The sequence below is a fragment of the Schistocerca cancellata genome, chromosome 9 (assembly GCF_023864275.1).
Source record: "Schistocerca cancellata isolate TAMUIC-IGC-003103 chromosome 9, iqSchCanc2.1, whole genome shotgun sequence".
In the NCBI taxonomy this organism is placed as follows: Eukaryota; Metazoa; Arthropoda; class Insecta; order Orthoptera; family Acrididae; genus Schistocerca; species Schistocerca cancellata.
In genome coordinates, this window is record NC_064634.1 from 142,766,569 (window position 1) to 142,778,723 (window position 12,155).

The following is a 12,155-nucleotide window of genomic DNA, read 5'->3' on the forward strand; positions in this document are numbered from 1 at the left end:
TACATAAAGAATTAAGAGTGGCAAAAGTTACAGGAGAGGTAACAACAAAACTTCCTTTATAACAGAAACTCTTACACCTGATTTCATGCTATCCTACAAGTCTCGTGATTCAATGACAAAGATTCCAGCTCTGTACACCTTGATAAACTGTGATATATTTTCTCTGCATTGATATTTTTTCATCTCAACTGCTTCCCTGGTGTGAATCCACGAAAGCATCAAGTATTTTACAGAAGATTTCTGAATGATAAAAAAGTTTAAATTATATTACACTGAGATGATGCATTTGAACAAATAATATCAAGATTACATAAGGCCAAAATTATGCACCATCTGGATTTGTCAGCAGACTTTTACCTGGATAGTAACAAGTAGCAGCAAATAAAAGACTGAAGCAGATCTCCATCAGCTACGTGAAGTTAATGGAACTGTTAAACCTCTTAAAATAGCCTTCAAAGTCATTTGTCAGTGGTGTGGGAAAGGAAATATACCACAGCTGTGAGAAATTTAGATATTATTTGCTGGGTAAATGTACAATCGCCATGACAGACTACAACACTGTACTCTCTTGACTCACTAGAAATTAATGTGCACGTGGCTGAAAAGATGGACCCCCACATTAAAGGAATTCAATTTTAAAATTAAATACACCCTGGCAGGAACAATGTAATACCTGATACTTTAATGTGACTGCCAGAAGGCATAGAATTTTTCAATGAAGCAACCAAATGAGGTTTAAGATACTCTGTGTAAGCATGTGGTGTGAGATTGTTTACTTGTCCACCCATTTGTTTCATGTTCTTTCACTATTTGTTTGATGTAAGTGACATAGTCATAAAAGTTTTAATTGTTATGTCAAAAGAATAAAAGTTATGCAATTAGTTTTTGCTTGTTTGTCTGCAAAAATTTTAGTATGTACCAGGGCTGTAGACATGTATCTGCAAACACAAAATTAGTTATCTAACTATAGTATCCCGTCATGTGGGCACTGCATGCAAGACGGGAGTTGTGCCCAGGCAATCAAGAACAATAGATCTTTATCACTGACATAAAGAATAATGCTAACATTACAGTCCCAATAGAACAACTTCTGAATGGATGCAACTGAAAGATCACCCTGATCTGATGAGAAATGTATGCTCAACAACAGTTCTTGAATGTAAAGTTTGAGTACACAGTCTGTCACTGTAAGAAAACACTTCTGCAGGCAAAGTCCGCATCTGTTACACTACCAACATCTTGGTTCCACCTGGCATGCACTGTGGTTTGACAAATGACACTCGATGAAAGTCAATGTTGATACAGTGAACTGGAGTTGGAAGTCGCATAATCAGGGACTGACTGGAGAACTGCTGGGCATCATCTCATAAGGTCAGCCAGTGGAGGAATACAGGGAAATCAAGCTTGTATCATGTGGCCCGGACAGGTGAGCTAGTGCTGGTAACAGTGGCACTGTTGCACTCCCAAGTACTGCAGCGGATGTCATAGACAATATGAGCTGTGGTTGAGTAGCAGGCACATTACAGGGTGGCATCCTGCGGTTCTTTTGCTGTATGGCTGGTGGATGGACTGTAAGGTGCCAGTCATCAATACTACATCCCTCTTTGTTATGGAGATGGTGAAGACATCTCACTGTGTAGTTGGTAGCTGTGACATAGGCAACAGCTGAGGATGCACCAGTAATCATCCCCCCCCCCCCCCCTCTTTTGAGGCAATAATTAAAACTGTATGACTACTACTCATACAAGTTAAAATGACAGTAGTAACAAATTACAAATTGCTCTATTCTTTCTTTTAAACATGTGTTTGTATTTCTTGATTTTCAACTTTTAATATTCTCATTTAATTTTTTGTGCATATTGTAGCTTACTCGTCTGTATCCACACTTTATCCCCATTCTCTTTGGAATTGCAATATCTTATTACATTTTACACTTTCAAAAGCTTACTCTTGGTACATAGACATTAACTGCCTTTTTAAATACATCTACTCATCAAGTGGTGGCAGAACACACATATAATAGGTATTAAAGTTTGCAAGCTTTAGGAGCCAGTTATCTCCTTCTTCTGGCAGAAGGGTTGAATGTGAAGAAAGAGGCTTGAAAGAAAGGGACTTATGAGGTTTAGGAAAATGGGTGGAGTTCAGAAAAGTCACACCCAGAACACAGGGTCAGGAGAGACTTACTGGACGGCATGAGAATAAAAGACATTACACATTCAAAAGTTGATTACTTTCATTGATTTTTAAAACATATGTTTTTTAAATTGTTCTTTCATTCACTCCAACCATGTGTTTTTCAGCATAACAATGCTTCGTGAAAAAAATAGTATTATGTCTACGTATACATGAATTTTGGACGTAATGTTGTATAACTTTTAATTTTCTCTGTCTCCATTGATGACAATGGGTTTGAAGTTATCTTACTGATTCCTTAGGACTGCTCACTACAGTCATGACTTACCTTTATAACTGTATAAGTTTTTTTGTCAAATTCATTGGATACTATATAACAGTGGGTGGAGACAAAATGTATTGTGTCAGTCTTGAACATTGTCTTCACACTCATGTTCATAAATTGGTTAACAGAGGGAATAAATTGGAAACTGAAGGGAACACACCAAATGAATGACATAGTGAACTATGGTAAGACTTTCTACGCCTTGTGAATAATTCCAGAGCAACAAAGTTAATAACAGATTTTTTTTATGAACTGTATTCTTCTGACCATTCAAAGAATCAAACAACAAGCAGCCACATTAAAGCATGGATGAGAAATGGCTCTGTCTCTAAAGAACCTCTGTTTCTGATAAACACAATTTTTATAACAAAAAATAACACATGAATGACACATAAATACTCTAGTGCCTATTGCTCTCAATTCTGACTGTTCACACAATGACAGTGTTTGTACCTGTATAAAGCTGGGTAGGGGAAACAAGTGAAAATGAGTGGATACTGTTACCTTTCTCTCATGCTGCTTTTCTCTGCTACTGTGGTTGTTTGCTCATATGCCCGTCCTAATATCATGATAAATGAGTATAATGGTTCTTCACCAACCAAACCGAATGTCCCTCCACTAGCTGCACAGAGAGTAGACACTTCTGGTAACTGGGCGACTACTGTTGTTAGGTTGTGCAGCTCCTCTGAATGTTCTTCTGATGAAAGCAGAGAGCATCTGTCAAAATAAACAAAACCAGTACAAAAAAGCTAAGAAAACTATACATTACAATTACGGTTTAATCTGTGACTGATTTTTGGATTGTTTTCTGTCACTTATAATTCTTTCACCTCTGGCAACTATTTTGCAAAACTGGGTTCAGAGTTCATTTTCATCTTTATGTCCCCAACAAATGGCTGGGTAAGTGTGTGTGTGTGTGTGTGTGTGTGTGTGTGTGTGTGTGTGTGTGTGTACAAGTTTTCAAGAAGAACTGTCAAAAATGCCCACTCCACTCACAGATGTCTTTAAATCATCACAAACGACTGTTTCTTGATGATTATTTTTTTAATAACAGACAGAAATTAAAGTTATTATTGTTGGTGCTCTTACATGCTAAATGCAGTACATCTTGATAAGTGAAAATTAAGTAGTCAAGAATAAAGTATTTGTGTACATCTTGGAAACATTTCCAAAGGAGTGATCTATGGTCATTTTTAAATGCCAAGTTTCCTTTCACTCAAGTGATTCTGGTGCTTCAATAGCTTGATAGATACACAATGAAGAAATTGTATGGTATCAGATACTTGACTCTGTAGAAACATGAGGTTCACCCTTTTAGGATTCTGGTTTCATTACTATGTAATTGGAAGTTAATGACAACTAGTTCTTTCAAAAAGCACCAATTCTTTTCTGTATATCACATGACAGAGTCAGAATCACTCATGGCAACATATTTTACTGAAATAATGCTACTAATCAGTATGATACCACCAAGCAGCTGGTTGCCAGTGCTGGAAAATATAATACATTACATTTTACTGGACATAAAAACATGTCAAGTTCAAGATTAATGAGCTGGAAGTGTAACATTTTGTTTCATTAAACTACCAAGGAATGATGCAGTACTACTATTATTATGGCACTAACTTGAAGTTTGTCCCTTGTGTCACCCATAATCGTACACCACTTTTTCTTGTCAGTGTAGTCTCCCTCATATAATCACAGCCTTTTAATGCCTTTCCTGATGTTATCGAATCCTCTTTGTGTTTTCTTATCTCAGCCACATCCCCTTTCAGCATTTCTCATGCAATTTTTCCATTATTTCACATTACATGCCTATATCAAGTTATCGGTATTTGTTTAACTTAGTATACTATGTGAAGTGATCTGCTCAGTTTCTGCAGTTCTCTGCTTTTGGTGACTGGCTTTCCTCCCCATTTTTTGGGTGATTGTTCACTCCCAGCTCAATTTAGAAATAACTTTTTGGATTACAGTTTCATATATTTTGATCTTACCTATCCTTTTAAAGAAGTTTACAGTCAGAAATTTTCCAAGTGCTAAATGGGTTTGTTGTCTGCTTCAATCATGGCTAATTTTTAGCTTCTATTAGGTTTATAAAACATGAACAGATCACTGAGGTACTTGAAAAAGGAGGAAAGACTAAGATTTAATATGTCTATAATGGGCAAACAGGGATCTGAATCACTGTTATCCCAATATTCACCTACTATGTTTCCTTCTCTTCCTTTTTCTACAATCGCGTTCCAGTCACCCAGGACTATTAAATTTTCGTCTCCCTCCACTATCTGAATAATTTCTTTTATCTCATCATACATTTCATCAATCTCTTCGTCATCTGCGGAGCTAGTTGGCATATAAACTTGTACTACTGTGGTAGGCATGGGCTTCGTGTCTATCTTGGCCACAATAATGTATCTTGGCCACAATAATGCGTTCACTATGCTGTTTGTAGCTTACTGCAGTCCTATTTTTCTATTCATTATTAAACCTACTCCTGCATTAGCCCTATTTGATTGTGTAGTTACACCCCTGTATTCACCTGACCAGAAGTCTTTTTTCTCCTGCCACCGAACTTCACTAATTCCCACTATATCTAACTTTAACATATCCATTTCCCTTTTCAAATTTTCTAACCTACCTGCCCGATTAAGGAATCTGACATTCTACACTCCAATCTGTAGAACGCCAGTTTTCTTTCTCCTGATAACGTCTTCCTGAGTAGTCCCCGCCTGGAGATCCGAATGGGGGACTATTTTACCTCTGGAATATTTTACCTAAGAGGACGCCATCTTCATTTAACCCTACAGTAAAGCTGAATTGCCCTCGGGAAAAATTACGGCTGTAGTTTCCCCTTGCTTTCAGCATTTCACAGTACCAGCACAGAAAGGCCGTTTTCGTTATTGTTGCAAGGCCAGATCAGTCAATCATCCAGACTGTTGCCCCCTGCAACTACTGAAAAGGCTGCTGCCCCTCTTCAGGAACCACACGTTTGTCTGGCCTCTCAACCGATGCCCCTCCATCGTGGTTGCACCTATGGTACGGCTATCTGTATTGCTGAGGCACGCAAGCCTCCCCACCAATGGTAAGGTCCATGGTTCATGGGGTGAGGGGGTGGGTGGGTGGGTGGGTGGGTGGGTGGGTGGGTGAGTGGGGGAGGGGGGGGGAGAGGGGGACTATGGAGAGCATTAAAGAGGACTGTAACCTCTAAAACGGAAACTACTGTTGCAAAAATGATTATTGAATGTCGTATATGCCAAAAGAACAAATTCAACAAAATAGTTGATGGTAATTACAAATAACAGTCAGTGCCATACCTCTTGAAAACCTGGTAAATGCAAAGAATCAACTTCAGTGATTCAAGAGTAAAACATGGATGATCAACTAAGAGAAATACATAATATGTCTAAATGAGTGCACTTTTCTGCTGTTTCCAACTGCAGAACTTGTCTACATATAGGCAACATTGGGGAAGCACACAATCAAGCCAATCTTTTATGAATTATGAAGGACGGTAAAGCTTCTGTAATTGTTTGCGCAATCGTAAGATTGCACCAAAATCAAAAATAACCATTAAGGCAGGGCCGGCCAGAAATTCTGCACGCGTGCGGTGCTCTTGCACATGTGCAACTTCCGGGTCACAGCGTGCACGCCGCAGCCATCAGCATTCAGGTAGTGCATGTTTCTACATGCAACAGAGAAAGCAACAAAGTATTTAGCCTTATTTATTAGCTGCCTGTGCAGATCGCCGGCCATAGCACTGATACATCTTGTCACTGTTTGTTTGGATAGACTGATTTCTTGAAACCCGCTAACGTTCGTGGGACACACAAGTTCTGCAGCATCAATCAGACACCCTTTCACAAACTCCCCTTCGGAAAATGGTTTCCCAGATTGTGTAATTCTTAATGCGATTTTAAAACTTGCTCGCAGTGAAGATTTAGTGTGGTTGTCACTCTGGGAAATTGAAAACAGTACATTGTACAGCGTACAGTAAAACAGACATAAATGTAACACAAGAAACTAAGAGTTCAAGAAGTATCAGTTACTTTGACGTACAGCAAAATCGAGTTGATGTGTCTTATCCATTTTCTGAAGGACATTTAATTTTGCTTGCCGTTATTCACTGTTGAGTACACTACACTCTTCTTTGTGATATGTATTGTAATGTCTTTCAATTGAAAACTTACAATGGACGCCTATTATTCGGCGGCACAGCAAACACTGTGAGTTTTCACCAATGGCAACAAAAAAGAATTGCAGTTCCCAGTCATTTTTAAATGACTGAGAACATAGATCTCCCATCCTTTGCTTTTTCACAGTACTTGCCATTTCTCAGTACTTCGCTGTTAAGGTTACGGTCACAAGGGGTAAACGAGACTGGATATGTTGCGCTCTTGCTTGTACCACAGGGAAGTGGAGCTGCCACCGTGCATTTAGGACACATGTCTAATAACAGATGTCGCTGTCGCACACGTGCACACATGTGGAGCACTTCCGCACGTCTGCACACTGTGCAGCGTTTGGCCGGCCCTGCATTAAGGCATATGAGACCATTTTCATTCAATGGAGCATTTTTTTTGGTAAGTGTAGACCCTCCTAAATGATAATGCTGCAAATCGCATGGCTGCAAATGTTTAATATTAATTTGATAAACCTGAAGATGAAACAGTATATCTTTTCTGGCCTCCAGATTTGAATATTATCAAACAACTATTTGCACTGGAAACACAATTGTTGTACCTTAAAAGCTACTGAAACTGCTCTACATTCTAAAAGAATTTCTATGAATATACAGAAGTCACATGATTTTCAGTTTAGTGTTCAGTTGTTACATTGCTACATTTGTTTATTTCACAGTATCATTGTATTTACTTACTGCTTTGTGCTCCGAGTTAATAAAGTGTGTATAATGTAAGGACTTCAGAAATTAAATTACATATGTTGTCACATGCTGCAACTAATGCACAAGAGTAGCACATTGTCAGAAGAAGTTACAGGGTCTTGGTTTCCAGCACACAGTTCTGCTGTGGCACAGATAACAGGTACATTACAAAGTGAAATGGTGTGGCAACTGGGAACTTACTCCAAAGCTGTAGTAACAGTATGAGTCTTGTGGGAGAAAGTCTAACTGCAAACCGATTCACCATTAAGTTCTGGTGGTATATGGACCCGGTGCAATGTTGCATCCAGCTGTAGTAGAATGGTGCCAACAATCTGACCAAGGCCACACAGATATGGGTGATGCTGACTGGGAAGGAAGGCCTGACAATAGATGACAATGTCCTCATACAGTGGTTCCCAAAAGGCTCTGTGCCCAAGGAGCAGATTTCTATCATGAATAAACTGAACAACGAATAGAATTTTCTGACCATTGTTTACAGACTTTGGGACTGTTGAAAAATAGTGTCAAGTATGTCTTTCAGTTTGAATTATAGTGCAACATTCAATAAAAGTTACTTCACTTGCCATAATAAAGTGAACTCACATTTTTGAAGCCCGTCATATTATACCAGCTGTTTCAAGTATTTCAATTAATGTGGCCGATAACCAAAGCACAGTAACAACTAAGGGCCCCATTACTCTTCTTTGGTATTGGATCAGTCTGCTTGCAAGAAATTGTATTACATCTCATGGAGTATCATTCAAGATGTATATTCACCAATTATCAGAATGATTTATGTAGTTTTACATGCTGAAGGTGGCCCTATATGTGTTAGGTGACTGATTTTATTATTTTGACCGGTTTCTGTGCATGTTATCAGTACTTATGAAAGGTGAAATTCACTGTGATACAAACCTACCACGTCTCGGAGAGCAAGTCAACAAAAAACATGCATTCATATCTAAGCAAAGTGTAATATGGTTCACTTCTGTCTTCACTGATATTTAGAGAGGAATGGTGGTAAATACATTTCAGAATAAAGTAAGCAAAAGCAAGGTACAACTTACTTGATCCATGCCTGCACTAATACAGTTTGGTAAGAAGGGAGTTGTTCAGCAAGCACATCAAGCACTCTCTGTTCTTGAAGTATGTGGCAGAGGAATCTCCGTATGAGACACACATTGCCCCACAAATGAGCATCAGACCCAATAAGAGAACATAGCAGTGTCTGCAATTGTGGTAACGGCTGGGAGCCAGGAAGTGTGGTGTTTTGCTGTGGCAACAGAAATTTTAGAGTGAAACACTTCTCAAATTTTTGTTACAAATGTTTCTCATCAAATAAAACAACAAAAATATTAATTCGCAATAAGCTAATGTCTGTGAAAATTGCAGCATCAAGGAGGATACACTTGACTGAAATGATCCATTCACCACAAATTAGGTACACGATTTTACACAAATGGCCCGGTTAACTAACTGTTACACAATCTCTCACTTTAATTTTCGCTAGGGGGTGGGGGTGGATAAAGAGTTGATACACTGCTCTGTTGTAGCACTTGCTGTTCAATACATACAAACAGAGTTAATATTTTGTATCCAAGGGTACTACAAACCATCATAGTTTGGACTAGTACAGCATTCCACTCCAATACTATCAGGCACCATGCTATAATCTATCTCTTACCTCATACAGGCACATTTGACATTCAGCATACCAGTGACAGCATTCATGAACACAGTTCAGTCTGAAACATTTGTAATTTCTTGACAATGGAAGCTGTTCTAATTGAACGTTTGCTGATATCAAGGTATGTATGCCACACAGTACTCGCTGTCAAACCACCAACACAAACAGTTCCACATCAGCTGTAATTCTGACACAGTGAACAAATGCTGTGGATGAAGTAGTAAGATTCTATAGGTCATGCAGAAAAGATAGTGGTCATCCCATGCTGTTGTCACATTGCATGGTCCAGCACCTGATTGTCAACATGTATGACTTTCTCCTATCCACTGATTCCAATATATTCATCACTGTCATACGTGCATTCCCATGTATGAACCAGCAAGCCATCATGCGCTGAACCCACCTGGTCATTTGGCCCATTTCTAAGTCACATTGCATGCTGTGCTCTTTAATTTGGCAAAATATAACGGCAGCTAGTTTCATGCTTCCAATTATTATGACGATTCTTCAATGAATGAGTGTAATCCTGACCTTTCAGGTCACACATAAGAAACAAAGGATGGTTTTATGTCCTGTCAACAAGGGAACCATCAGAATTTAATTTACCCATATTAATGGTGGTTGAGATCTGTGGCTGTGGACTCAATTACTTGAAGAAATACTTCAACTGGCCGCTTGGGGCTGGAGCACAAGCTTGGATTGAGGAGTAGGGAGGAATAAAACTGGCTGTATCCTCTCAAGGGAAGCATCTGGACATATTTAGGTTCATCATGGAATACCTATCTATAAAGATAGGAAATATACATCACTACAGTTATCTACTAGGCAAAAAGCAAATGTTTTTGTTGCATCCCACTCATACCACACACAAATCATACACTTTTATTTTTATTTTAGCAGATAGTATCATCCAACTTTCCTCTTTATATCTTCCCTTCACTTTTATGCTGCCCCAGTCATCCCTACCCTCAGTATATTGTTCTGCAACATACATCTAAAACGAACAATGGAAAATCCAGGATAGAATGTAACAGTATTACGAAAAGCGAAGTTGTTACTCACCATATAGCTAAAATGCTGTCACAGATAGGCACCACAAGAAGACTGTAACAAATAAAGCTTTCAGCCATTAAGGCCTTCGTCAACAATAGACCACACACACACACACACACACACACACACACACACACACACACACACACACACACACACACACGTAACTGTAGTCCCAGGCAACTGAAACCACACTGTGAGCAGCAGCACCAGTGCACGATGGGAGTGGCGACTGGGTGGGGGGAAGGAGGAGACTGGGGCACGGAAAGGAAGAGATAGTATGGTGGGGGTGGCAGACAGTGAAGAAGTGCAGGTCAGATGGAGGGCAGGTGACAGGTGGGGACAAGAGGGGGCAGGTGGGGGGGGGGGGGGGCAGCAGGTAGGTAGCACAAAAGGAGAAAAGTACAAAGGCAGGTGTGATGGGGGAATGATGGCTGTGTAATGCTGGAATGGGAACAGGTAAGAAAAAAATGGCTCTAAGCACTATGGGACTTAACATCTGGGATCATCAGTCCCCTAGACTTAGAACTACTTAAACGTAACTAACCTAAGGACGTCACACACATCCATGCCCGAGGCAGGATTCGAACCTGCGAGCGTAGCAGCAGCACGGTTCCGGACTGAAGTGCTTAGAACCGCTCAGCCACAGCGGTCGGCTGAACAGGTAAGAGGCTGGAAAGGTGAGGACAGTGACTAACGAAGGTTGAGACCAGGAGCGTTACGAGAATGCTCCCATAACCCTCCTGGCCTCAACCTTCATTAGTCACTGTCCTTACCCATCCAACCCCTTCCTTGTTTCCATTCCAGCACTACAGAGCCATCATTCCACCATCACACTGTTTACTTCTGTCCTTTTCTACTACTTACCAGACCCCCCCCCCCCACCTCTGCCCTCCGTCTAACCTGCAGCACTTCACTATCTGCCACCCCCACCATACTACCCCTTCCTCCCCCTCAGTCTCGTCCTCCTTTCTGGATGAAAATGCGCTCCAGATATGGAGTTTTCTCTACAATATTGTCACTTACTGCAATCTTTCATAGTTCAGCATCAACTTCAGTCCAAGTGCTCAGGCATAAATACCGCAACATCACACGGTGGTTTTCTGCACTTTACTAATATTTCTGACTCTTTTAATTAATAGGACAGAAAAATTGCTCAACAGGAGGCAAAGATTTTTGCCCTTAAAGTTGAATTAGAAAATGTGAATTTGGTATCATGTAGGCTAAGGGAGGAAAAAGAGATGGGGTGCTGGGAAAAGGTACCAATCAAAGGGTGGGAAAGGGAAACTGTTGAAAAAACTTTAGAAATTCTGTTAGTAAATCAGTTTGGCTTGCTATCCGAAGTTGTGGAGGAAGGGCCTCATCCAGGAGCAGCTGAATGTAGGCTGAAGCAGAATATTAGCTTAAAGAAAAAAGACCGGTCAGGATCAAATCAGAATAGGAAAAGAATTCTGCTTCTAGGTAGAGTCATGGGAGTGGTGTAAACCAGCAGTTTCAGGAGAAATTCGGTGAAGGGTATCAGGTCACAAGTTTTGTGAAACCATGTGCTAGCCTTATCTAGGTGACAGGAAACTTAGGTCAGCTATACAGGAATTTTGAGAAGGAAGCTCAGGTGATTATAGTTGGGGGAGGAGGAAACAGCCTGGGTATGAATCCAAGATATACAGTGTGATTACAATTAAACTTTCAAACCACTGCAGAAGTAACACCACTGGTCAGAATGATGTCAAATTGCAACAGATTATCATTGGAAAATGGGGAAAACGTGTGGCAGAAAAATAATAAATAGTTACAAAATATAGCAATAGATGGCGCTGTAAGCATCATAATTTAATAGTGGTCGACTACAAATGACAAATGAATCATACAACAATGCCTAAGGTGTATATAAACAAACTGTACTACTCAGTGTGCATCAGTGTACACGTGTGATACTTCCATCTATTACGGTAAGATCATATTACATCGAATGGGAAAAATTGGTTTTTAATTGTCCTGAGGCCAAAAACCGCATAAAGAGCATAAATCAAAATCAAATCGGATTATTAATTTTGGTGTCACTGGCGCCGCAACAA

General features: G+C 39.9%; 1 protein-coding gene across 2 annotated transcripts in view; it reads right to left on the minus strand.

The window, feature by feature from the left end:
• Positions 1 to 12,155, minus strand: part of LOC126100596 (protein MMS22-like) — a 152,720-nt gene that overhangs the window by 26,281 nt on the left and 114,284 nt on the right. For both annotated transcript variants that reach the window (XM_049911223.1, XM_049911224.1), the window contains 2 exons: positions 8,408 to 8,613; positions 2,963 to 3,175 (listed from right to left, as the gene is read on the minus strand). In XM_049911223.1, the coding sequence (XP_049767180.1) occupies positions 2,963 to 3,175; positions 8,408 to 8,613 (419 nt within the window). The remainder of the gene's footprint in view (positions 1 to 2,962; positions 3,176 to 8,407; positions 8,614 to 12,155) is intronic.